This window comes from Melanerpes formicivorus, unplaced genomic scaffold (genome assembly GCF_026170545.1).
Source record: "Melanerpes formicivorus ecotype bairdi unplaced genomic scaffold, bMelFor1.0.p_v2 SCAF_8, whole genome shotgun sequence".
NCBI classification, from domain to species: domain Eukaryota; kingdom Metazoa; phylum Chordata; class Aves; order Piciformes; family Picidae; genus Melanerpes; species Melanerpes formicivorus.
Genome location: NW_027142360.1, coordinates 475,672 through 503,080, shown reverse-complemented (window position 1 = coordinate 503,080; position 27,409 = coordinate 475,672). Strand labels below are relative to the sequence as shown.

The 27,409-nt window shown below is 53.1% G+C and overlaps 1 protein-coding gene across 2 annotated transcripts; it reads right to left on the bottom strand.

Annotated features, from left to right (window-relative positions):
• Window positions 1-4: 4 nt before the first annotated feature.
• On the bottom strand, window positions 5-26,817 carry DDX11 (DEAD/H-box helicase 11). 2 transcript variants are annotated; one of them, XM_068141759.1, is made up of 26 exons: window positions 26,633-26,817; window positions 26,080-26,316; window positions 24,786-24,872; window positions 23,110-23,267; window positions 21,408-21,450; window positions 20,799-20,906; window positions 20,186-20,273; window positions 19,540-19,742; window positions 16,799-16,951; window positions 16,661-16,707; window positions 15,875-15,954; window positions 15,004-15,048; window positions 14,795-14,862; window positions 14,295-14,333; window positions 13,701-13,821; window positions 13,056-13,196; window positions 12,484-12,596; window positions 10,081-10,153; window positions 9,701-9,804; window positions 4,945-5,094; window positions 3,120-3,188; window positions 2,893-2,993; window positions 2,476-2,560; window positions 1,867-1,942; window positions 1,547-1,701; window positions 5-1,422 (listed from the first exon to the last, which is right to left on the bottom strand). In XM_068141759.1, exons 1-26 carry the CDS (start codon window positions 26,789-26,791, stop codon window positions 1,405-1,407), a joined length of 2,721 nt encoding a protein of 906 aa, XP_067997860.1. In that variant the 5' UTR covers window positions 26,792-26,817; the 3' UTR covers window positions 5-1,404. The 2 variants fall into 2 exon arrangements, with proteins under 2 accessions (XP_067997860.1, XP_067997861.1); XM_068141760.1 differs by having other exon boundaries at window positions 13,056-13,193.
• Window positions 26,818-27,409: the final 592 nt, after the last annotated feature.

The window sequence follows — 27,409 nt, the reverse complement described above, 5'->3', positions numbered from 1 at the left end:
GGACACCCAGAGCCCTCTTGAGTCTGTCTTCTTTTGTGACTCCCTTCAGGCTGTCCCTCCCAACAGGTACCATGGAGAGAAGGCATTGCCTTCCCACAGCATTCTGTTGGGTCCTGGCAGCCCAGACATCACTGCCAGCTGGGGCCTGGCAGCTTTTCCACCCTATTTCATGGCTCAGCACTGAAGCACCCCATAACAAATACAACAGGAGATTTCCTGAAGCTGCTCTGCCAGCCAAACAAGCAGTGTCCCATTCTAATCCCACACTGTCAGGCTCTGCTTTCCAGACCTGAAGGGATTCCCCATGGACAGAGCCTGTGGCCACTGCAAGCACTGCAGCAGTGAGCAAGAGCACTTAGAATGAGCACCACAGGGCACCAGATGCTGCAGGCAGGGACCCCCCACTCCCACTGCTGCACTCAGTGCTGTTAAGGCAGAGCTGACACCAGACAAGGGGCTGTAATTTGCACCCACCAAAGAGGCAGGAGCCTCACAGTGAACATTTCCCAGCAGCAGCTGTTTCTTTCCCCATGGAGCTAATCAGCAGTAGAGAGTGGGCACCACCTCTGTGCCTGTCAGGGGGGCTTTGTGAAGCTGCTGATACTGCCGAGGAGGCAAAGCAGCTCCTAGAAGACTTGCTCAGGATGGCAGAGAGAGCAGGGGACAGCTAGGGGAGTACAGAGGTGTGGGATTACACAGCCAGCCCTGTTGGTATTGCTGCCCTTTGGCACCCACCTGTGACCTGGAAAAAGTCAAGAAAGTTACTCTAAAACAAACCCAAGAATAATTAAGAAAAGGTTTTATCATTTTCCACAGAAAATGACTTTGAATTCAGAGCTCAGCAGTAAGGAGAGCCTGTGCCTGAGCATGACCAAAGGAGAAGTGCTGCGCTCTACCACGGTCATGCCCTTTATTGCCCTTGAAAGAAGGAACCACTCCTTGAATCCATTTGCTGCCTGAAGCCAGGCAGAAAGCAAGGGACAAGAAATGCTCTCCACAGCTGCCCCTTGTCTGACCAGTCTGACTGTGCCATTCCAAGGTGGCACAAGCTAACAGCAGGTCATATTCTTGTGACAGGCTCTGGTGTCTGCCTTGCACAGTTGGTGGTCAGTAGGAAAAGGCAGATGTGTGCAGTCTGCTGCCCACACTTCACTTTAATCCATTTAAATAAAGCCTTAACAGTTAACACCCCTACCTTCTCACCCACCTCAGACCTACAGCCACCTTCCCTCCTGCCTGTGGTACTGAAAGCTGTCTTGCCGTCGTAGCACTCAGATACTGAACAGCAAACACCCACCAAAGGCAAAAGGCAGAGGCTCACAAACTCCTTAGTAGAGAAAAGCAGGACCTTGCATAACTTCAGGTGCTCTTCAGGGCTCCAGCTCAGAGGCAACCTGCTCCACATCACTTCCCTCGATGGAACTGGGGACACAGAAGCAGAGTTTGTCCCTGGCACTACTCCCAAGGGGAGGTTTGAGAAAGGTACAGCTGAGTACAGTGGGAAGGAAACACTTTTGGTAGTATGAGGGAAGATCCAAGTTCTAACCTTCCTTAGCTCTGCAAATGCTGCTCCAAAGGTGGCTTTCACCTGGGTTCTCTCCCTGATCCACTGGGGCAGTTTGCTGAGGATGGCAGAGCTTCCATACCTGTGGTCCAGCAGCAGGATGCTTGCAAAGTCCTTCTGGTGGCGAATGGCTCTGCCTGCAGAGTGCACAAACACTTCAAATGGCCACACCACTCCAGTGCTTGTCCTCAGGCAAGGAAGCTCATGTTCCTGTCACCTGGACTCAGACTGACTGGGGATGCAGACCTTGCCCACCCTCCTGCTTCAGTGCAGTCACATTTTGTGTCCCCAGGAGGGATTACCTATGGACTGGTTCACTGCCTTCATGCACAGGTTTTCAATCAGCACTCTGCTAGGTGCCTGGCCAGCAGCTCTGGGCTGGAAAGGAGACAGAGGCAGAATTGAACATGAGACAGATGTAAACCCAACTAGAGAGTCTTAATGACAGTGAAGCAAATGCTTCCACCCCTGCAGAATGAGTAGGGGGCCAAGCAGACCACAGACAGAGTGAGGAAGGACAGAAAAAAAGGTTGTGGTCAGAACATGATGGTGAACATTCACCCAGAGCCATCCCAAGATCCCTTGAAGGCAGAAAACTTGTCCCCATCTGCCCAGGAACAGCAGCTCCATTGGGCAGTGAGAAGGAACAAGTGAGCCAAGCAAAGAAGTGAACCTAGCAAGCAGCTTCTACCACCCTGCCACCTCTGGGGCAAAGGGATCTTTCTCCCCTTGGAATTCAGATTTCCAGAGTGGTTCCCTCCACTGAGCTGCTGTCCTGTGTTTAGGGCCACCTGCAGGCTCAAAGGAATTAAAAAATCACCTTTGAAGTCAGCCTGGGGACTCCTGTGCAGAGAGGAAAGTCAGCACTGAAAAGCAGCAGTGAAAGAGGCAGAGGTTTAAATGTCTCTCACCATGGTTTTGTCAAGCCAAGCCATTTTTTCCTGGAGCTCTGGAGATTTAATGTTGGGGTAAGGCATTCCTACCATAACCACACACCTGCAAGGGCCAAGGACTGCATTACTCCTCATGCCAACAGACTGAGACAGGAGAGGTCGCTGCACCCCTGAGAGGCAGCAGCAGAGCGCGGGAGGGTGAGCAGCGGTTCTGAGCCTTCCGCAAGCTGCAGAGGGGCTGGGATGGAAGGAGGCTCAGCCAGCACATCCCAGCTGCACTGCTCAAAGCAGTGGCACCTCTAGGGCTCACAGCACACAGCAGGCTTGGTCCCCTTGGTTTAATCCCTGGGACTTGTGTCTGTGCAGTGCCAACGTGTCCATCCTGCACCACAGCACTCTGCCCACCCTCCGTGGAGCAGCCAGCAGCCACCTTACCTTCCCAGCTCGTCAGAGAAGTTGATGCCTTCACTCATTTTACCTCCAACCACAGAAAGCAGCAGGGCCCCTGTCATCTGTCCTCCTGCCTGGCTGCAGCGCTGCAGGAGAGGGACCAGCAACTTAGAGCAGAGCAGGGCAGATGTTTGTGCCTCAGGAACACTTCCACATCTGGGCTAGAGCCCTTTCCTTGTGAAAGCCTGCAGCAGCCTGCCAGCTCAGCTTACCTTTATGCACTTGGCATATTCCACCAGCACCTGCTCCACCTGGCTGGCTTTCTTAGGCTCCTGAAAGACCTGTCACAGGCAGAAGATCAGTGCAGCAACAGGAAGCAAGCAAATCACTTCAGTCCCATGCCATTAAACAGTACATGGAACTAAGACTGGAGAAGGGCAAACTGCCTGGAAGACCACCTGGAGCAGCACCTTTCCCCTCCATGCTGGAAGCACACTGTGTGCTCACTGCAGCTCTGCTCAACTGGGCTACAGAGGCAGCAGCAGCTGTTCCTGCCCTTCCAACCTGCCTTTTCAGCTCTCACTTCCCTAATTCTGTGAGGAGTTACAAGTCCTGTCAGAGCTGAAAGGCAGGGAATCAATGTGCACCTCTTGCACCTCTGATTAAAGACCCTCCGAGATGCTGGAGGACAGTGACAGGACCAATCAGCTGGAATCACCAATTAATTCCACGTCACAGCTCCCACTGCCCAGTGAATGAATGAGCTTCCTGACATTCACACACCAAGCAGCATTTCTTTCTGTTCCTCCAGCATGCCTCATTACTTACTGAAAGCCCCTGCAGTCTGGTAGGTGCTGCACCTTGGCCTAAATCACAGGTTGTTCTGCCAGTGAACAAGAGGTGCAACATCTGTCTTTCTGCCAGTAGAGACCCTGAAGGATGCATTTTCCCCTGGTTAGCATGAAATGCTATCAAAGTTTACCAGCCAGAATCAGTCTTCCAGTAGGAGAGTAACTGGCAGTTACAAATAAGAGCCAAAGCTATTTAACATATTCAACAGCAGCTGCTTAATCCTCTGACTTACATTCATTTTCCCTGTGTCATGTATATTCAGGCTCAGTGTGATCTCACTACAGCAACCTCAGGAAGGACCAACCTTCCCTTGCCGGGATCTGATCTGTGTGTGGGCAGCTGGAAGCCACACTTGCTGCACCTGTACCAAATTGCTTTGCTGGAACTGCAACAGCCAAACCAGAACAAAGCAGAGTGGAGGGGCAAAGGGAGCTGCACAACTGTGGCACAAGGCCCTGGGGGTACCAGGTAGACCCTTGGGACCCTGACAGAGCACACCCAAAGGGCACTGAGTGACAGCTCTATCAACGGTGCTTCCACCACAAAAACCTACAGCAGAGCCCAGGCCAGAACACCTGCACCGAGGTGTAAGGTATCTGGGACTGTGTTCTGCTCTTTGGGGTAAGTTGTGTGGGTTTTGGTAAGCAGAGTGCCAGCCAGGGTATGTGTATGCCCAACATCACTGCTCTCCATCCTGAGACAGGAGGACTGCCTGACCTTCAACGCCCAACCTTCAAATCCCTGAAAGTCCTTGCAAAGATGTATTCACAGTCAGCTTCCTGCTTCATGTTTCTCACCACTTAACAGAAGTCAGCACTGCTGCTCTGTCAGTTCTCACCTCTGCACCTCTGCCAGAAAACAAACTCTCCCTCTGCTCTGTCACCTGCAGTCTGCTCCCACTGCCTAGCTCTTAGTTCAAGGGACACACAGCCCAGTCTGGGAAAAACAAATTCCCTGTAAGAGCTGGGCCTGAACAGCCCTGCAGCCACACCAGAATGAGCTTGGTGGTTGTGGGAAGCACCCCACAGACCCTGCACTTGGAGGACCCACAGCTGCATTTAATCTCACAGAGCCCAGCTCAGTGGTCAGCTGCCTGGGAGGCACCACGCAGTCATTCCTGCAGGGACTGGCTAGGTCAGCATCCCCTCTGGGAATGCCTCAGTGAGAGTGGCCTGAAAGACAGAGAACTGTTGGGAGTTTGAAACCTCCATTTAAAGCCCTAGCTGCCCCTGGCTGCACAATTACCTTCTTCTTGGCTGCCAGTCGTGTGAGCAGCCCTGTCTTCTCCCAGTGTGCATACACTTGCTTCTGGTAGTCGTAGGAGGGGAAGAAGCACACCACCCCGCCCGGAACCACGTTGCACAGGTTGCAGAGGATTCGACCTGTCTCCTCCATCTGCAAGAACACAGGAGAGTGCTGCTGCTGACAGGCCCTCCAGCTGATGCTCAATCCCAGCATCACATTTCCCCTATGACATGTGCTACAGAAGGAAAAATGTTGGAAATATGGCAGGTCCACAAAAACTCTCCAGAGGAGCTGGACAGCATCAAAAAGCTCTTCTGTTTAATATCTTTATTGAGGACCTGGATGAGGAGATCCAGTCAGTCATCAGCAAATTTGCAGATGACAGCAAGCTGGGGGCAGGAATTGAGCTGTTAGAGAGTAAGAGAGCTCTGCAGAGGGACCCTGCCAGGCTGGACAGATGGGCAGAGTCCAGCAGGATGGCATTCAACAAGTCCAAGTGCCAGGAGCTGCACTTTGGCCACAGCAACCCCATGCAGAGCTACAGGCTGGGGTCAGAGTGGCTGAGAGCAGCCAGGCAGAAAGGCACCTGGGGGTACCGGTTCAGTAGGCTGAACACGAGCCAGCAGTGTGCCCAGACAGCCAAGGCCAATGGCATCCTGGCCTGCATCAGGAACAGTGTGGCCAGCAGGAGCAGGGAGATCATTCTGCCCCTGTACACTGCACTGGTTAGGCCACACCTTGAGTCCTGTGTCCAGTTCTGGGCCCCTCAGTTTAAGAAGGACATCGAGACACTTGAAGGTGTCCAGAGAAGGGCAACAAGGCTGGGGAGAGGTCTGGAGCACAGCCCTGTGAGGAGAGGCTGAGGGAGCTGGGGTTGCTTAGCCTGGAGAAGAGGAGGCTCAGAGGAGACCTTATTGCTGTCTACAACTCCCTGAAGGGAGGTTGTAGCCAGGAGGGGTTGGTCTCTTCTCCCAGGTAAGCAGCACCAGAACAGGAGGACACAATCTCAAGCTGTGCCAGGGGAGGTTTGGGCTGGAGGTGAGGAGAAAGTTCCTCACAGAGAGAGTTGTTGGCCATTGGAATGTGCTGCCCAGGGAGGTGGTGGAGTCCCCATCCCTGGAGGTGTTCAAGAGGGGATTGGATGTGGCACTTCACATGTGATGAGGAAAAGGCTGAGGTACTTAATAACTTCTTTACCTCAGTCTTCACTGCAAGGGCCTCCAGCCACACTCCTGATGTTATGGAAGTCAAAGCCAGGGACAGGGAGGAAGAACTGCCCCTTGTAAGTGCAGATCAGGTTCGTGATCATCTGAAGAACCTGAAAGTGTTCAAGTCCATGGGACCCGACGGGATACACCCATGGGTACTGAGAGAACTGGCAGATGAAGTTGCTAAACCCCTCTCTATTATATTTCAAAAGTCCTGGCAGTCTGGTGAAGTCCCCACAGACTGGAAAAGGGGAAACATTGCCCCCATCTTCAAAAAGGGCAAGAAGGAGGAACCAGGGAACTACAGGCCAGTCAGTCTCACCTCTGTGCCTGGAAAGATCATGGAACAGATCCTCCTGGAGTCACTACTCGCTCAAAAGAATAGTGAAGAGGTGATTGGGAACAGTCAGCATGGCTTTGCCAAGGGCAAATCCTGCCTGACCAACCTGGTGGCCTTCTATGAGCAGGTGACAAAATTAATAGCTGAGGGGCGAGCAACTGATGTCGTTTACCTGGACCTGAGCAAAGCCTTCAACACTGTCCCGCACCACATCCTGGTCTCCAAACTGGTGACACATGGGTGTGATGGGTGACCACTGGATGGATAAGGAACTGGCTTGATGGCTGCACCCAAAGAGTGGCTGTCAATGGCTCCATGTCCCAGTGGAGGCCAGGGACAAGTGGAGTCCCTCAGGGATCAGTCCTGGGACCTGTCTTATTCAACATCTTTGTGGGTGCCATGGACAGTGGCATTGAGTGCACCCTCAGCAAGTTTGCTGATGACACCAAGCTGTGTGGTGCAGCAGACACGCTGGAGGGAAGGGAGGCCATCCAGAGGGACCTTGACAGGCTGGAGAGGTGGGCACAGGCCAACCTCATGAAGTTCAATAAGAGCAAGTGCAGGGTCCTGCATCTGGGTCGAGGCAATCCCAGGCACAAATACAGGCTGGGCAGTGACTGGCTGGAGGGTAGCCCTGAGGAGAGAGACTTGGGGGTGCTGGTGGACAAAAAGCTCAACATGAGCTCTCAGTGTGCACTTGCAGCCCGCAAAGCCAATCAGATCCTGGGCTGCATCAGGAGAAGTGTGGCTAGCAGGTCGAGGGAGGTGATCCTCCCCCTCTACTCAGCCCTGGTGAGACCCCACCTGGAGTACTGTGTCCAGTTCTGGAGCCCCTATTACAAGAGGGATGTGGAGGTGCTGGAAGGTGTCCAGAGAAGGGCCACAAGGATGATCAGAGGGCTGGAGCACCTCTCCTATGAGGACAGACTGAAGGAGTTGGGGCTGTTCAGTCTGCAGAAGAGAAGGCTCCGAGGTGACCTAATTGTGGCCTTCCAGTATCTGAAGGGGGCTACAGGAAGGCTGGGGAAGGACTTCTCAGGATATCAGGTAGTGATAGGACTAGGGGGAATGGAATGAAGCTGGAGGTGGGGAGATTCAGGCTAGATGTGAGGAGGAGGTTCTTCACCATGAGAGTGGTGAAACCCTGGAATGGGTTGTCCAGGGAGGTGGTCGAGGCCCCGTCCCTGGGGGTGTTTAAGAGCAGGCTGGATGAGGCTCTGTCCAGCCTGATCTAGTGTGGGGTGTCCCTGCCCATGGCAGGGGGGTTGGAACTAGATGATCCTTGTGGTCCCTTCCAACCCTGAATGAAACTATGAAACTATGAAACTATGAAACTTGGTGCCATGGTCTAGTTGTCAGGAGGTGTTGGGTGATAGGTTGGCCTTGATGATCCTTGAGATCTTTTCCAACCTTATTGATTCTCTGATTCTGTGATTCACTGCTCTGCCTCACCTCCCAGTTCAGGGTTGCTGTTACTGCTGTGGGGCAGTGGTCACTTAGGAAAGGAGGGCTCCTTTCTGCTGTCCCCATGGAAAGGACCTATCACACAGATGTGGGCAGTTAGCACATCTGGTAGATGTTCAGCAGTGGCAGAGCAGATCCAGTGTCTGGCCTTGGGTTCTTGAGGGCCCACCAAAGGATGAAGGAAAAAGTGCAGAAACTGCTGCTGCTGCCTCCATGGTTTGGGCTGCACTGTGCAGGGCTGCCATGCTCCACCATCCCTGAGGCTTCAAACTATCACAGTATCACAGTATCACTTAGGTTGGAAAGGACCTCGAGGATCATCGAGTCCAACCTATCAACACAGACCCCATGACTAGACCATGGCACCAAGTGCCACATCCAATCCCCTCTTGAACACTTCCAGGGTCGACGACTCAACCACCTCCCTGGGCAACCCGTTCCAATGACGAACGACTCGCTTGGTGAAGAACTTTCTCCTCACCTCGAGTCTAAACCTCCCCTGGTGCAGCTTGAGACTGTGTCCTCTTGTTCTGGTGCTGGTTGCCTGGGAGAAGAGGCCAACCCCTTCCTGGCTACAACCACCCTTCAGGTAGTTGTAGAGGGCAATGAGGTCTCCCCTGAGCCTCCTCTTTTCCAGGCTAAGCAACCCCAGCTCCCTCAGCCTCTCCTCACAGGGCTGTGCTCAAGGCCTCTCCCCAGCCTTGTTGCCCTTCTCTGGACACGCTCAAGTCTCTCAATGTCCTTCTTAAACTGAGGGGCCCAGAACTGGACACAGGACTCAAGGTGTGGCCTAACCAGTGCTGAGTACAGGGGCACAATGACTTCCCTGCTCCTGCTGGCCACACTGTTCTTGATGCAGGCCAGGATGCCATTGGCCCTCTTGGCCACCTGGGCACACTGTTGGCTCATATTCAGGCAGCTGTCGATCAGCACCCCCAGGTCCCTCTCTGTTTGGCAGCTCTCAGCCACTCTGACCCCAGCCTGTAGCTCTGCATGGGGTTGCTGTGGCCAAAGTGCAGCCCCTGGCACTGGGACTTGTTGAATGCCATCCTGTTGGACTCTGCCCATCTGTCCAGTCGGTCGAGGTCCCTCTGCAGAGCCCTTCTGCCCTCTAACTGACCAACATCTGCTCCTAACTTGGTGTCATCTGCAAACTTGCTGATGACTGACTCTACCCCCTCATCCAGATCATCGATGAAGATGTTGAAGAGGACAGGACCCAGCACTGATCCCTGGGGGACACCACTGGTGCCTGGCCGCCAGCTGGATGCGGCACCATTCACCACCACTCTCTGGGCCCGGCCCTCCAGCCAGTTCCTAACCCAGCACAGAGTGTAATGGTCCAATCCACAGGCTGACAGCTTAGTCAGCAGTTTGCTGTGGGGGACGGTGTCAAAGGCCTTGCTGCAGTCCAGGCAGACCACATCCACAGCCTGCCCCACAGCCACCAGATGGAAGCAGTCAGAAATCTGCTGCTGCCCAGCACACAAATGGAGGAACTATGTGCAGCCAAAGAGATGTTGTTAGTACTCTTCATCCCCAACAGCCACCTCTGAGCAGGCAGCTCAGAACTTCTTTGGCTGCTATTCTTTCCCAATTCCTTGGCAAGACACCTGCCCCACATCCTATGGACTTCCCTTGCCATGGCTTTTGATCAGCCCACCTCTGAGAGCACACTGTGCTGCAAGACAGAAACGTGCGAAGCAAAAGAGCTACCCAGGAAGCTACCAAAGGCAAGACTGACCATCTGGGGACGGTCTCTTGTCTGGTAGGTGAACTCCAGCTGCTGGTTGGAAGGTCCACTGCAGAGGATTATGGGTAAAATGTTTTCTGGAGGAATCACATGCCCTGGAAACAAAAAACAACAGCCACAAGAGTCAGCAACACTGCCACTAGCTGAGGAGCTCTACTGGCCTCCAGTCACCCTGGGGAGCACCTGTGGGTGTCTGCTGACACTGGCCAAGCCCACTGAGGAAGCTCAGAGCAGAAGCAGCCCCTTTGCTGCCATGACTCCTAGGAAAGATGCTGTGTTGCTCAGAGTGCTGACAACAGCGTTTTAGTCAAACTGTAGTACTCAGGTCCTGCAGACAAACCACAGCCTGCCCCTGCCGGCCCGGCACTCACCACAGGAGAACTCCACAACACGTGCAGGGTCCACACCAGCGCAGGACAGCAGCTGCTCCCGGAAATCAGCCACCTGTGAAGCACCAAGAGCCACCTCAGCAAGGCTGCGACTGCTGCTTGAGCACCGAGCCGGTCAGCTCCAGCTGGGGCACATGGCCTCCCCCTGTGACCGGAGCACCGAGGGCATGGGAGCGCTAAGCACACAAGCCAGGGCCGGGAGGTGTGCCGGAGTGCTGGGCAGGCAGGGGCAAAGGCCTGCAGACGTGCCGGCAGGGCAGCCACGGCCTGCAGCCGCTGCGAACCGAGAGCAGCCCCGCTGCCGCCGGCTCCACCAGCGGGCTCCGAGCGCCGCCACCGGCGAGGAGCGGCAGCGCCCCCTGCCGGCGGCCCAGCCTGCCCCAGGCGCCGCTCGCCGGCGGCCGCGTTCGGACCTGTGCCGAGGGCCCCGACGGTTCCTGGCCCACCCTGCCTGCTCTCTAAGAAACCTGGAACCCAGCGCCCAGGGCAGACCTACCAGCTGACCCATCCAGTGTCCGTGGTCCCCCCCTAGCCCCTCTCGGCCCAACACACTCCGGTTTTAGACTTCCCCAGGCTCCACAACCCATTGCCAGGACTCCCAGCCACTGCACATTTCTTGGACTGTAACCACATCCTCCCCTCTGGGCAGCAGTCTGAAGGCTTCAAAGCTACCCTTCCAAAAGAAGGCCCTGCACTTCACATCCTCCTTGCCTCTCTTGTCACCAGAAGAGCAAAGAGGAAATTTCAGGAGACTTGCATCCAGGAGGAGGACAAATGTAACTAACCAGCACACCTGGCACACCCCACAGCACACCTGCACAGCACAAACACACCATCCCTTAGGCACTAAAGCAACAGAAGGATGAAGAGCTGCCTGCCACCACACCCACACTTATGTATTCATTCTTCTGAAAGATCCTGAGCAAAGCCTCCTGACACTGCCCCACACCACATCCTGGGCTCCAGGCTGGTGACACATGGGTGTGATGGGTGACCACTGGATGGATAAGGAACTGGCTTGATGGCTGCACCCAAAGAGTGGCTGTCAAAGGCTCCATGTCCCAGTGGAGGCCAGGGACAAGCAGAGTCCCTCAGGGATCAGTCCTGGGACCAGGCTTGTTCAACATCTCTGTGGGTGCCATGGACAGTGGCACTGAGTGCACCCTCAGCAAGTTTGCTGATGACACCAAGCTGTGTGGTGCAGCAGACAGCTGGAGGGAAGGGATCCATCCAGAGGGACCTGGACAGGCTGGAGAGGTGGGCACAAGCCAACCTCATGAGCTTCAACAAGACCAAGGGCAGGGTCCTGCAGCTGGGTGGAGGCAATCCCAGGCACAAATCCAGGCTGGGCAGGGACTGGCTGGAAAGCAGCCCTGAGGAGAGAGACTTGGGGGTGCTGGGGGAGGAGAAGCTCACCAGGAGCTCTCAATGTGCACTTGCAGCCCAGAAAGCCAACCAGATCCTGGGCTGCATCAGGAGAAGTGTGGCCAGCAGGGCAAGGGAGGTGATCCTCCCCCTCTGCTCAGCTCTGGGGAGACCCCACCTGGAGTACTGCCTCCAGTTCTGGAGCCCCTATTGCAAGAGGGATCTGGAGGTGCTGGAAGGTGTCCAGAGAAGGGCCAGGAGGATGAGCAGAGGGCTGGAGCACCTCTCCTGTGAGGACAGACTGAAGGAGTTGGGGCTGTTCAGTCTGGAGAAGAGAAGGCTCCCAGGTGACCTCATTGTGGCCTTCCAGGATCTGAAGGGGGCTACAGGAAGGCTGGGGAGGGACTGCTCAGGATCTCAGGCAGTGATAGGACTAGGGGGAATGGAATGAAGCTGGAGGTGGGGAGATTCAGGCTGGAGGTGAGGAGGAAGTTCTTCCCCATGAGAGTGGTGAAGCCCTGGAATGGGTTGTGCAGGGAGGTGGTTTGGGCCCTGTCCCTGGAGGTGTTTAAGCCCAGGCTGGCTGAGGCTCTGGGCAGCCTGATCTAGTGTGGGGTGTCCCTGCCCATGGCAGGGGGGTTGGAACTAGATGATCCTTGTGGTCCCTTCCAACCCTGACTGATACTATGATACTATCCCCATGGAAAACCCCATGGTTTTCCAAGCTCTTCTGCCTGCTATCCATGCTAGTTCCAAACTGTGATGAGCTCAGCCCACATGGTCCTGAGAAGAAAGGCTGACACAGGCAGACTTGCCTTGCACCTGCAGCTTTGTGCACGAACAGGCAGAGTGCCATCTCATGCAGGAAAACCATACCAGGAAGATAAAAGGGTAGGTAGGTCTTTTCCCACACACATGCCATGGAAAGAGCACATCCCATGGGGTCAAGCTTTTCATGCCCGCTGGTGGATTCCACCAGAGCCCTCCCAAGCCCTCAGCACAGCATCCTCATTCCCTCACCGGCTGCATGGTGCCCCCAGCAATGATCACAGCACGGCATTCTTCTACCACCTTGGCAAAATGCACAGCTGGATTCAGCAAGAGGAATTTGAGGCTGCTCTGACCAACTGTGCCTGGGAAAAGGAGAAAGACAACATCAGGAACTAGCTGTGACACACAGATTTTCCTCCTCTAAGAGATTCTCCTTCCTGCTCTGGACACTCTGGTAGCTCCCCACCTTCCAAAGCATGGACTTGCTATTCAGCACTGCCAAAGGCAGCAGCAGGTAACACCAACCCATCGTTAACTTCTGCTTCCTAATCTTCCTGGAGCTGTACAACAAACACAATAAACTGCAAGATGAAACCAGACATCCAAAGTGGCAGAAGAGCTCTTCAAACCCTGGCCTCCATTCTCACGCTTAAGAGCTCCTTTGGGTTCACAAGCATCGGACTGAGCCCAGCCCCCTGCACCAGGCGTGGCACACGTGTTGCTGCAGGCTCACCCCAGCTCAGAACCTCCTCCCTCACTGCCAGAAAAGCATTCTGCCTGTGACTCACACCACCTCTCCCCAGCTCACCCTTCTCCAGTACCTTGCCTGCTGAGAATGACTCTGCCATCTTGGTTTGCATTTGTCAGGGCTGAGAGAAATCCTTCGATCTGCATCAGTGGAGAGGCAGCTCGGAGCTGCTCCATCTCAGCCTCCACAGGAGGATGGCTCTGGGGGGTACCTGCTGGCTCAGAAAGGAGAGGCAGGCAGCTCAGGTCACACTTCTGCAGACAGGGACTAAGCATGAAATACAAATGTGTCCTTTCCACAGGATCTGCATATAGCAGCAGAAAACAAAGACTCAATAAAGGTCAGAGCCCAAAATCTGTCTCATTGCTGGGTGGGGGAGGCAGTGGCAGGGCAGGGCAAGGATCTGCTGGCACCACCAAACAGAGCTACCCACAGAAGCTCAGGTGACAGAGGCAGCAGGTCACAGCAGTGCAGAGCATGAATGCATGCAGTGTAATCATGGAATCACATCATCATTTGACTTGGAAAGGATCTCAGGAGATCTAAGCCTATGTACAGCTACCTAGGTCCCCTAGGCAGATGTATTGCAAACCATCCTGGCAGGACAGCTTTTGCACACCGTTCTTCCTCAGATCTCCCCTTTCCTCACCCAGACAGATGTAGGTTCCACATCCTCCCCTTGCCCACAGATGCATAAACAGAGCATGTCTGAACTCACCCTCTTTGCCAGATCCCTGCTGGAGGGTCAGAAGAAAGCTCTGCAAGCCAGCCAAGTTCTGGTTCTTGTTAGTCTTCACACCTGTGGCAGGGCCTCCATATCGCTCCACAAACCCAAAAAGCTGCCAAGCAAAAGCCAAAAAGACTAAGCCTAGCAACAGCAGGAATCAGACATGACAAGAACAGGTTTGCTGGCCTGCCACTGATAAAGTTCCTTGGTAGGTGTTTGTAAGTCAGCCCAATCAGAAGCCATCAGCACAGCCCTGAGCTGTCATCACTCCTCCATCCATTATTCAAAACCAAAACAAGTATCTGATGTTTGTTCCTTCAGGGCAGCAGAGCCCAGCAGGCTGGCAGGTTTGAGGCCAAGCAACACAGAATCAGCACCCCCTGCAATACTGTGCTGCACCATGTTGTGTGCTGCTCCTCTGCACAAGCAAAAGCCAACCTGCCCATATGGTGCTTTTTGCAAGAACCATTTTGCCTACAGAGCAGGGTGGTGAAGACAGGCTCCCAGCCTAGCTGCTGCACCTCCTTCAGACTCAGTGTGTGAAACTGTGTGAAGACTGCTGCCCACAAAGGCCCAGGGCAGTACCTTCCTGCTGATGAGGCTCTTCTGGCAGTAACGCTGAACCTGGTGGAAGAAGACAGAACAAGGAACTGGAACTCAGCATTCCTGCTCCCAGCACTTGCTGTGCTCCTGGGGAGGGATACACAGCTCTGTGAGCATGTTCAGTGCAAGAGCATTGCTTCCAGAGTGCAAGCACATGCTGAAGGTGCTGTGTTTAGAGGCTGGAGGAATGGGAGCAGTACAGTTTCTTCATCCTCAGCCCTTCCAGCTTAGCTTTGCCAACAGATAGCCTCTGCACTCCTAGATATTTAATTGCTTGCTTCCCTTTACCCTAAGATCATCCATCCAGCTTTAAAGCAGTTATCCAGACAGCATCAGAAGAGATTTATACATTGGGGAAGTGGAGAGAATCTGCTAGAAAGCAGATTCTGCCATGTGGGCCTTGGCTCTACTTCCAGCTCTCATGATAACCCTGAACAAGTCACCACCCTCTGCACCCTAGCAGAAGATTACATTTGCATTACCTTGAAGAGGTTGATATTGTCAATCTGGCTCTGAAACAGAAAGTCATTGATGGATTTTAGCACTGTCCCTAAACACACACAAAAAAAAAGGGGGGGGAGTGGAGAAGGAGAAAAAATAATGATTAGCTGCTGGGCCTGCAGCCCTTTACTGCCCATTCCCACCCTCCTGACGGGTGGCTGCGTGCCCGAGGCGCTCACTCCACTCTCACCTGCTTGAGGAACAGCCTGACAGTTTGGATTTTGGTTCACATTACCTGTAAAACATGAAACCAATTCAAGGAAGGCTTACAATAGGTCTGCCTTAAAATAAAGCAGCTGAGCTGAAGGGGACACTACACCAGGACAAAATCCAAGCGGTAACCACACATCTGCAAAAGGTCGCTACACAGATAGAACATCGGCTCCTGCTCTCTCTTAATTGACATTGTATGCCAAGTTTGCTGCTGCATCCTCAGAAACAGCACCTATGTTCCTTCTGCAGCAGGAAGCAGCAGGCAGTGTGGGTACATTCAAATGCTCACACACTATGTAGTCACTGCTGTAAAGATGAAGGGACAAGGACTGCAATGCATTCCTCACCCCTCCTTAACGCAGCAGCTGCAAGCTGGCAGGCAACTGTGAACAGGGCAAAACCTGAGGACAGCCCCACACCTAGATCCTGAGAGCCAGAACAGTATTAAATGCTGCCACTCACCCTGTTTCATGTCCTGGTATTTAACAGCCACCTCACATCTCAATTCTGCAGGCTCAGTCCTGAAGCTGTACACAGACTGCATTCTCTAATGAAAGCCCTTACCTCAGTGTGGGGATGAGGGGCAGGAACAGAGGGGGAAAGAGAAGTGTACTTAGAGAGAATGACAGAGAGCACTCACAGAGAGAGGGGACCTGCTTCTATGAACTTTTTGCATCATCTGCTGCTCCTCAGACAATGAAGTGAGAGAGGAGTTCAGACAGGCACCAGTCAATATCCCCATGTTAAAACAGTGAGAAATGGGAAGACATGAGCAACCACAGCCTCTGCAAAGAGGGAGTGGGGACAATGCTAGCCCAAAGTCTATCAGCATCCACAGGTGTGCTTACCTCCCAGCACAGCCACAAACTGCTCCAGCATATACAGGATCTGCTTAATGTACATCAAGTTCTTTGCCTTCAAACGTTTCCTTGAAAAACAAGACAGGTATTAGGCCTCAGGAACCAACTCAAGCAGCTGAGCTGCAGAAACAGGCACTTGAACTCCTTTCATGTGGGGGCAACAGAAACCACGAATCATTTCTTCCAGGCTTGCTCTCCCTTCTTGTGACAAGGCACAGATCCAGCCCAAATTCACCCCAGAGCGTTCCCTCAAGCACCCCAGCACTGTGCCTACCACCAGCATTCTCACACAGCAGCTACCATGTATTACAATGCCAGCGATGCCTCAAGCCCCTGCCGCAATAATTCCCCACAGATTCAGTTGTTAGCACTGAGCACAATGATCAGCCACTGCAGGGGTGACAGGATGCAAGATTTGCTACAAACCAAAGCCCACACAGAGTTTCCTTCTCAGACCTTCATGCCAGTGAGCACATGAAAGACTGAACTGACTGAAACTCTGCATCACAAAGTGATTAGAGGGAGGTACTGGGAAAGGAACTGAGCCCATAAGGGAAAGCCAAAATGCTCAGGGCATCTCCCTTCTCACTGCTTAATACCAGCCTCAGGAGTCAGGCTTAGACATATTTCAGATAGAAATAACAAAGCAAGAGGCTTTTCATCTGCAAATAACCTTCCACCAGGGAAAAGCAAGAAAGACTGTGCAGACATGAGAGAGTCCATGGCATCAACACCGCCGGCCGCCGCTGCGCTGCTTTCCTGCGCGAGCCTCACCTGTATCGCTCCACGTACTGCGACAGCTGGGAGTGGGCACAGCACAGCTACACGAACAACAAAGAGGAGCTGTCAGCAGAAAGGACTGAAGAAGAGGTGCACAGCTCGCTCAGGATTAACAGCTGGGATGTGACTCACCTGAGAGCCACTGACTTCTGCACTATGGATACAGGTGATGGTGTCTATGAGGTTGTGGGCTTCGTCAATGATTACAACCTGGTCCTTCAGCTTGATCCCAGCAGCACTCCTGGTAGGCTCATGCAAGAGCATCTGATAGGGCAGCACCACCAGCTAACAGGAGAAGCACACGCTGCTGAATCTAGCTCTCATCCTTAGAAACTCGGGGCACCCTCCCACCACATCTAACGCCCATATTGGATGTCTTTGGGGATGTCTCTGTGTCCAGGAGCTCTGTATACCAACAAAGAGAAAAGCAGGTAAGAATGCTAGGAGGCCTGCCTGGATGAGCAAGGAGCTGCTGGACACACTATTACTTAAAAAGAAACTCTACAGGCAGTGGAGAGAAGGACAGGTAGAACAGGGGGGAGATAAGGAAGCTGCCTGAGCAGCAAGAGTCCTGGTTAGGAAAGCCAAAGCAGAGTTTGAATTGAATCTAGCCAGGGAGGTTAAAGGGAACACTAAGAACTTCTACAGGTATATGAATGGGAAGAAGAAGCCTAGGGAAGGTGTGGGCCCCTCAGAAAGGAAACTGGTGACATGGTCACAAGTGATGAGGAAAAGGCTGAGGTACTCAATAACTTCTTTACCTCAGTCTTCACTGCAAGGGCCTCCAGCCACACTCCTGATGTTATGGAAGACAATGGCAGGGATGGGGAGGAAGAACTGCCCATTGTAAGTGCAGATCAGGTTGGTGATCACCTTAGGAACCTGAAAGTGTTCAAGTCCATGGGACCCCATGGGATACACCCACGGGTGCTGAGAGAACTGGCAGAGGAGGTTGCTAAACCCCTCTCTATCCTATTCCAAAAGTCCTGGCAGTTTGGGGCGGTCCCCACAGACTGGAAAAGGGGAAACATTGCCCCCATCTTCAAAAAGGGTAAGAAGGAGGAACCAGGGAACTCCAGGCCAGTCAGTCTCACCTCTGTGCCTGGAAAGATCATGGAACAGATCCTCCTGGAGGCACTACTGGCTCAGAAGAATAGTGAAAAGGTGATTGGGAACAGTCAGCATGGCTTCACCAAGGGCAAATCCTGCCTAACCAACCTGGTGGCCTTCTATGAGCAGGTGACAAAATTAATAGCTGAGGGGAGAGCAGCTGATGTGGTTTGCCTGGACCTGAGCAAAGCCTTCGACACTGTCCCACACCACATCCTGGTCTCCAGGCTGGTGACACATGGGTGTGAGGGGTGACCACTGGATGGATAAGGAACTGGCTTGATGGCCGCACCCAAAGAGTGGCTGTCCATGGCTCCATGTCCCAGTGGAGGCCAGGGACAAGCAGAGTCCCTCAGGGATCAGTCCTGGGACCAGGCTTGTTCAACATCTTTGTGGGTGCCATGGACAGTGGCATTGAGTGCACCCTCAGCAAGTTTGCTGATGACACCAAGCTGTGTGGTGCAGCAGACAGGCTGGAGGGAAGGGATCCATCCAGAGGGACCTGGACAGGCTGGAGAGGTGGGCACAAGCCAACCTCATGAGCTTCAACAAGACCAGGTGCAGGGTCCTGTATCTGGGTCGAGGCAACCCCAGGCACAAATCCAGGCTGGGCAGGGACTGGCTGGAAAGCAGCCCTGAAGAGAGAGACTTGGGGGTGCTGGGGGACAAAAAGCTCAACATGAGCTCTCAGTGTGCACTTGCAGCCCAGAAAGCCAATCAGATCCTGGGCTGCATCAGGAGAAGTGTGGCCAGCAGGGCAAGGGAGGTGATCCTCCCCCTCTACTCAGCCCTGGTGAGACCCCACCTGGAGTACTGTGTCCAGTTCTGGAGCCCCTATTGCAAGAGGGATCTGGAGGTGCTGGAAGGTGTCCAGAGAAGGGCCACGAGGATGATCAGAGGGCTGGAGCACCTCTCCTGTGAGGACAGACTGAAGGAGTTGGGGCTGTTCAGTCTGCAGAAGAGAAGGCTCCCAGGTGACCTCATTGTGGCCTTCCAGTATCTGAAGGGGGCTACAGGAAGGCTGGGGAGGGACTGCTCAGGATCTCAGGGAGTGATAGGACTAGGGGGAATGGAATGAAGCTGGAGGTGGGGAGATTCAGGCTGGAGGTGAGGAGGAAGTTCTTCCCCATGAGAGTGGTGAAGTCCTGGAATGGGTTGTCCAGGGAGGTGGTTGGGGCCCTGTCCCTGGAGGTGTTTAAGACCAGGCTGGCTGAGGCTGTGGGCAGCCTGATCTAGTGTGGGGTGTCCCTGCCCATGGCAGGGGGGTTGGAACTAGATGATCCTTGTGGTCCCTTCCAACCCTGACTATGATACTATGAATTCAGTAGAGTTGCTTCTACTGCAGGAAAGGAAGAGACAGGAGTACTGGCTCAAGAGGGGCAGTGATGTAAGCTGAAGAGAAATTACTATGCTGCAGCCTATCAGCTCAAGTTACCTCCTAAATCTCCCCTGAAGCACTGAAAGCACCTCTTCTGAGAGAGAGCCAAGCAAGGACTAAGAGCAGTGGCAAGAGTTAAGGTTACACTCATGTGCCAGTATTGCTTCAGAGTTGCTGAGCCCTCCAAGTAGTTCAGAATGCTGAGGCACGCTCCCAGCCTCCCTGTTAACTGCAAACGGACATTCTCATTTTCCTTTGCTTCCTCAGCAAAACCACAGCTGAGAGCAACAGCTTGGGCACAAGCTCCCACAATACTGGGTAAAAGAACTGCAGGGAGCAGCCAGTTTGTTTATTCTGGCACTGGTACAATTCATGCAGCCCTCACCTGAGCAGCAGGAATGGCGAATCGACTCCCATAGTACGGGCAGGCTTTGGTCTCTCTCCCCAGAGCCACCAACTGCTCGATGTCCTTCACCTCCGCGAGCACTTCATCACGGAGAAACTGCATCTGCTCGTAGGAGTAGAAGGGGCACGTGGCGCGGCCGGCACGGCGCTTCTGCCCTGCCTTCTCCTCATCACTCTTCCTTTCTAACAGCAGAAGCCAAGAGAAAGCCATGAGCCACACACACAACAGCCTAAAGCAAGCGGTTTGCAGAACCTCCTGGGGTTTAAGGCAGGCGGATTTTTACCTATCATCTATCTTACAAATACCCAGTAGTACCATTTCCAGTTCCCTGCTCTTGCCAGCTGTATTTAGCCACGTGTCATTTCCCAGCATTCCTAGTACTGAGCTACAAAGAGAAGTATCCTTCCGTTGCAGAAGTCCTGACCAATTTCAGACGCTCAGAAAATAAAGATCTCTGCATCGAAGCCTGAAGGTCAAGACAAGTAATAGTGCTGAGGATCTCTAGCTCTGCTCCTTTAAATTGCCATTTCAAGCTCTTGCTAGAACTGATGGCAGTGCAGGCTGTCTCCAGACTGTGCTACCAGCTTTATCAGTGCCTGCTTTCCCAGGCTGGAAGCGTTCCTACCGTGTTTGTTCTTTTGCATCTCCATGCAGCGATCATTGATGACCTGGAGAGCCCCCAGGCGCCGCACCTCCTCATTCACACACAGGTTCTTGGACATGCAGAGAGAGGAAGCAGTAAGGGGTCAGTGAGAAGCTGAGTGCCCTCTGTACAGCCTTTGCTGTAAAACATGTTTTCTTTAAAGCAATCTTGGGTCAGATCCCAAAACAGCAAATGTGTCAGTTAGATATTGCCTATCCCAACTGCTACAAAAGTGCTCCAAACACACTGCGGAGAAGAAACGTGAGAAAGGGTGCACTGAGATGGATCAATGCTACACAACAGCTGGATGAGCACCAAGAGGAACACCTGCCCAGTGACTCAGACATCTGTACTACTCCACATCAGAAAAGGTCCAACAGATCTTTGTGTTTACACCATACGGGTGAGTGGCCAAAAGACAGCTGGCAGAAGAACGTGCACCACACAGCTGTGTCACAACACATTGGCTACTTTCGATTTACCATGAGAGATTCAGCCAGTCCCAGAGACACCCCCTGTGGCATTGCATCCACACATCTCCTCCCAATCTCTCACACTGTGTTAGCATGCACTCTGGGTGAACACCCCCACCTACCTGCCTGGATGCCAAGGAGACCAGCCGTGTGTCTTTGCCAAAAGGACTCTTTTGCACCTCGTGCACAAACTGAGACAGCTGGGAGTGAGTGCGGCTGCAGTAGTAGATCTACAATGAGGAAGAACAAAGGGCGGACAAGAAGAACATGGAAGCTAACCCTCTACCTACAACCCATCCTGCAAAGAAGAAGTCAAACACCTTAGCAGGGTGCTCAAGCCTTCAAAAGTGCAAGGGAAGGCACATCTGAGTGTCACAACGGCTGAGGCAAACAGCCTTATCTTTGCTTTCTCCTATGCATTTGCCTTTGCTTCTGTTTAACTATCCAAGGTCCCTACAAAGACAGGGGCTTTCCATTGGAGAGTAACAAAAAACTGTTCCTTGCAGTGTTTCTACAGCAAGCCACAGCAAAACTTCAGCAGTGCTGGCAGAGCAAGCTGCTTAGGCAGAGAGTGTAGCCCAGAAGCAGAGGAGCACAGCAGAACTGGTTGCTACTATCAACAAACCTGTCAGCTCTTGGGTGCTAGGTCCTAAACCCCTCTGAAACACAACAAGGGTGCAAGGAAGCCAGAACTCTGCTCATTTCCACACTGTTCATGTTCCTCATCTCACCTTAGTCACATGCTCCTCTTCCAAATCATCATCATCTTCAAGCCTAGGAAAAGAGAAAGTTCAAACAGTTTCTTTTCAGTAGGTCACCGGCAGTTAGAATCAGATGATGCTTTACTACAAGACAGAGGTCTTGTGGTGGTTTGGAGAGAAGGGCCTAGCCTCCTCTTCCCCCACAAAGAGGAAGAAAAAACACAGCTAGCCAGCTGGAGAAGCAAAAGGAATAAAATGCTATATTTACAAGCAATTTGGAGAGTGCAGGACATGTACACCATTTACAGCATTTACAACATATACACAGCAATATACAGCAAAGTAAAAAATAACAATAATACAGGAATGAAATCCCCTCCTCCGGAGGGGGGTTCCCCCCTGTACCCCCTTCTCTCCCCTTTTTCCCCAAAGAGGGTTAGAAAGAGAGAAAAAGGCAGGAGATTAATAGAGCAGAGTGTTAGTCGGCCTTATCTGTTCAGGGTCACTCTGGCAGGGAGCCCAGAAGCAGAGGAGCTGGAAAGGGAGAAGGAAAGGAGCGACCTGAGGAAAGTTCCAACTGAACTCAAAACTTAAAACTGCATTCTACCAATCCACCAATGAAATCCCTTTAGAATATCTGATTGTTTTTGTTAATATTCCAAACCATTCAGCCAGAGTGTCCCAGCACTGTCCCTTTCTTCAAGGCACAGCCTCAAACGGTCATCTCCTGTTTGTGTCCTCTCAAGAGCTTCACATCTTAACTCAGGAAGTAAGAGAAAAAAATCAGCTTCTGAAGAATAGTGTCAGTGTGCACGGTCAAGGCAAACCATGCTCTTCAAGAGAAAAAGGTCTGCAGGGCTGTGTCTTAAATCTGGGGCTTCTAAGCCCTGTGCATAACACATTCAGTGCTATACTATTACTTGGTGAGCTTATTTATTTTTCTAATATTTCCCCTTCAGAGAAAATTTATCACCCTCAAGCTGTCGCATAAAGAAAAGCTTCGGGAAGATATTTAGCTGCCATAGACAGAGTTCATCAAAGGCAACAGCAGTTTAATATTTGATAAGCTAGATATAAATGCAGTGAAGTGTCTGCAGTTTTCAAGGCAGAAGGATCTGCCCAGATACTAATTAGTGAATTTGTATTTGAAATGTATTTGACTTCTCACACTGAAGTATGGCTTCTGGCTTCTTGCGGAAAGCAAACATAGGAGAGGAAAAAAGTCTGCAAGGGCTTTTCCTGCTGAACCTGGCTCTTCAGAAACACAAGCATCTCTCCTTGTAGATTATCAGAAGATGCCAGTGCTAATTTGCAGGACTCAGAGCTTCCTCCAATGCCCTGAGTTCCATTTCGCTTTTCCTATGCAGGGAACTTGGTCTCAAGTCATTCACTCAGCATCCAGAAGCATTCTTTGGGAAACTGGGTGTGCACAAAGGCAGGACACCACCACACAATTTAAGAAAGATGCTCTTTGCCAGGGAATACTTCAGGGCACTCCAATCAGCAGAACAAAAGCTTAAAAAACTAAAACCCAAAACCCCAACAACAAAACAAAACAAACAACAACAACAACAACAAAACCAAACACAAAACCAAGCCACCAAACCCCCAGAACAAGCATTACTTTCCCCAGCTAGGATGAGGAAGAAACTCCAGATCCACACAATCACAAGTCAAAAATTATACAGAAAACATTTCCTTGGCACGGAACCCCCTCAGCCCCTGTCCTTACCCAGGTATCACTTTCTTGTCTTCATCGCTCTCATAGTCAGCAAGGATCAGCTCCTCCTCATTGTGGTCCAGCTTCTCCAGCACATCCACTCCAGCTCCCTCTGACAGAACCTCTCTGCTGAGCTGCAGAAGTCGCCTTGTCTCATCCTCCTCAGCTCTCTGCACGGAACACACAACCACATCGTTTCTCATACAGCACGAGAGGCAGCAGGCACATTGCCTCATGCCAGAGAGCTCAGAAGACAGCACAGTCTCTCACACATCACACTGGGAATGGCTTGCTGGGTGAAGCCCCAGTAGGACAAGCAAGTACACCAAGGGTGCTTAAGGCTGTTCAGCCCCACAGAACGCAGCTGTTGCCAAAGACTTGTCCACAAACATGTATCTGTGCAAAGGGCCCACTGAAATAACAGGCCCTGATGGCAAAATTCATGTTATCGTTTGCTCAAAGTGGTCCATGAAAGATGTCTGCCTGAGAAAAAAAAGGGTGCAGATAAACCTAGCCAAACATGCATAAGTCATACACTCTGCCCACACTTAACTGAAAGCTAGGATAAGCTCAGCAGCTGTTTTAGAATGCAGAGCACCTCTCTTGCTGTTTTAGTCTTGTGGCACAGTTCATACCCTAACACAGCCCTACCCCTCCACAGAAATGCCCTTAAACTGATGAAGAGTGGCTTTCTTACTAACTTTGTGCACTGGAAACAAAGTCTTCTGGTGTCAGTGGCGGTTTTTTACTATGGCATTAGGAAGAAATGCAGTTAGTGAGCGCTACAGAGGAGAGAAATCAGCTGCTGTTCCCAATCTCTGTAGTATTACTTTCATTTGCTTTCTTGCACTTTATTGTGCTTCTCATTTCACATGCTTTATCCTTTTTTAAGAGGCAAAAGTTCTTTGTTCCACTTCTTTTTAATTTGTCATTCCTGCCATATGCTTTTGACAGGAGCTGACCAAAACATAATGCAGTACTTGAGACAGAGCACGTTAGAAATTAATAGCCTGCTAGCCTAATAAACCTGCCTGTCTGGGGACCCAAAGCAGGTATTTCTAGTAAGCTGATTTATACCAATCAAAAGCTCTCAAAGCCAAGAGTACTGAGAGCAGTCACCCATCTAAGGACAGGAGAAAATATCTATGAGCTTCACAGAAGTACATTTCTGAAGAACACAAGCACCTTTGCTATGGAAGTAAACAAAAAGTACTTCCCCCCCCAGTGGTAAGCAAAGTACAACCAAAGCCTGAGCTGGCTGTTTGGTTTTGGGGGGAGGGTGACTTCTGTTTGCATGACCTTAAATTTAATGACAGTTCTGTAGATTTTATTCCAGAAGTAGAGTGTTCAAATATGCTCTTAAAACAGAGAGATAAAAACAGAGAGCGATAAAAATCCAAGCATTACAATTTTGAAACCACAAGCAGAGGGCTATAAGGCCATGGGAACCAGCCCCCACTCTTGGCTACCCACACACCAACACTGCCACAGACAATTCTCTGTGCACTGTTTGCCACAGCTGCATTTTAAAAAGAACATCTGACCAAAAACTCTGGATGGCAAATTTCAGCAACCTAATACACAGACAGATGTGCTGGAGGCTTGAGTGTGAAGTTGCCAGCACAAGCAAGCGTGAGCGTGGCTGGAGGTGAGGGAAGCAGGAGGCCTGCTCCCCACAGGTGCCTCACCTTCCTCTTCACCCCGTATTTTAACTGCGCCTTGTGGCGAAGCTGCTCCAGGTGAGCTTCCCGCCTCTTCCTCTTCAGCTGCTCTTCCTAGATGAGGGGAGATTGAACAAAGGATGAAGTGTATCTACTCCTAAGCCCTGGGGATCATTATTTTCCTATGCCCTGAGTACAGAAAAAAGTTAACTCTGAAGCAAAGCTGTCACTACCCAGCCCCTTCCTGCCGGTGCCGGCCTGTGCCATGCTGCTGTCATCAGAGCAATGGAGTTCCTGCCTTATGCAATCCACACGGCAGTGCCTCTTCCCTCCTAACCGAAACAAAGTCCTTGTCAACAACAAAGGCCACAAGCCAAGTTTGCCTCGTGTGTTCTCCAGTCATCATCCAGGATATCAGCCTTTCTCTCACACCTTATTATTTTCCCCATCCTCTACATACAGTTAGAGGGCAGAAGGGCTCTGCAGAGGGACCTCGACCGACTGGACAGATGGGCAGAGTCCAATGGGATGGCATTCAACAAGTCCAAGTGCCAGGTGCTGCACTTTGGCTACGGCAATCCCATGCAGAGCTACAGGCTGGGGTCGGAGTGGCTGAGAGCTGCCAAACAGAGAGGGACCTGGGGGTGCTGATCGACAGCCACCTGAATATGAGCCAGCAGTGTGCCCAGGTGGCCAGGAGGGCCAATGGCATCCTGGCCTGCATTAGGAACAGTGTGGCCAGCAGGAGCAGGGAAGTCATTGTGCCCCTGTGCTCTGCATTGGTTAGGCCACACCTTGAGTCCTGTGTCCGGTTCTGGGCCCCTCAGTTTAGGAAGGACATTGAGAGACTTGAAGGTGTCCAGAGAAGGGCAACAAGGCTGGGGAGAGGCCTTGAACACAGCCCTGTGAGGAGAGGCTGAGGGAGCTGGGGTTGTTTAGCCTGGAGAAGAGGAGGCTCAGGGGAGACCTCATTGCCCTCTACAACTACCTGAAGGGTGGTTGTAGCCAGGAATGGGTTGGCCTCTTCTCCCAGGCAACCAGCACCAGAACAAGAGGACACAGTCTCAAGCTGCGCCAGGGGAGGTTTAGACTCGAGGTGAGGAGGAAGTTCTTCACCGAGCGAGTCATTCGTCATTGGAATGTGCTGCCCAGGGAGGTGGTTGAGTCATCGACCCTGGAGGCGTTCAAGAGGGGATTGGATGTGGCACTTGGTGCCATGGTCTAGTCATGAGGTCTGTGTTGATAGGTTGGACTCGATGACCCTCGAGGTCCTTTCCAACCTGAGTGATACTGTGAGACTGTGATATGAGAGTTTCTCAACCTTCAGCCGGTTCACCACGTCTCGCTCTTCTTTCTTCTGCACAAACGCTGTGACCCAGTCCGGCTCCCCGGCGGTGTCTCTGCTGTCTGGGTGTCCTGGCTCCGCCGAGGTCAGCTGTTTCTTCCCTTCCTGCCCGCTGTCCTCCAGCGCCAGAAGTCGCGCCTCCTCCTGCCGCTTTCTCTCCTCAAAGTCTCGGAGCCAGGAGAGGGCCCCGCAGATGAGACTCAGCGACTTTCCCTGCCGTAGGACACAAAAAGCATGGGCCGGGGCAGGGCCGGGGCAGGGCCGGGGCAGGGCCGGGGCAGGGCCGGGGCAGGGCCGGGGGCAGACCCGGGGCAGACCCGGGGCAGGGCCGGGGCAGGGCCGGGGCAGGGCCCGGGCAGGGCCCGGGCAGGGCCCGGGCAGGGCCGGGGGCCGTCACCCACACCGCGGAGCCGCGCCGCAGGATCCCCCGCTGGGTGCCAGCCCCTCCTGAGCGTCATCAGCCCCAGGCCTAGCCCCTTGCCCAGGGTACCGCCCCGGGCAGCCCCGTCCTGCCGCCGCGCCGCCTCACCGTGCCCGTGGGGCTCTCGAAGATGCCGACGCAGCCTGCCTCCAGCGCGCTGTACAGCGCCGCCATGAACCGCTCCTGGATGAGGTAGGGCGTGTAGGGGAAGGGAAACCGGCCTCCGCCCGCGGGCCGCGCCTCCACCCCAGCGCCTGCCGCCGCCATCCCGCTTCGAACCGAGCGCCGGAGACGCCCCGCCCCCTTCCCGTGACACCCCGCCCCCTTCCCGTGACGCCCCGGCGACGGCCGGCGCCGAGCGGAAGGCCTGCGGCGTCCCCGGGAGCGGTGAGGCCGGCACGGCCCCGGAGCGGGCACGGAGCGGGCGAGCTGGGCGCTGCTGCGTGCAGAGCAGTGCGGGGGCGCCCAGCCACGGCGCCGTGCTGCGGCCCTCAGGAGCTTGCTGGAGCCCAGGGCCCAAGGAGCGGTGATGAGTGGAGTGAGAGGCGGTCAGGAGCGGCGCGCCCCGGGCTCTAGCGCTGCTGACGTCCCTCTCGTGGGTTCGCACGTGACACCCAGCGGGGTGCCAGTGGCACCTGCTTGCGACTAGCAGCCTGGCCGGGCTGGGTCAATGGGCTGAGGTTCCGCAGGGGAGTCGCCGTCCCCGGAGGCGTTTGAAAGGGCTCTAGACGTGGTGCTTAGTGACACGATTTAGTGTGGACTTTACAGGGCTAGGGTAACGGTTGGACTTGATCTTAGATACCTTTTCCAGCCTAAATGATTTTATGATTGTGTGACTTCTGCACGACACCTAGAACAGACCCAAGTCTTCTGCAGTCACTTCGA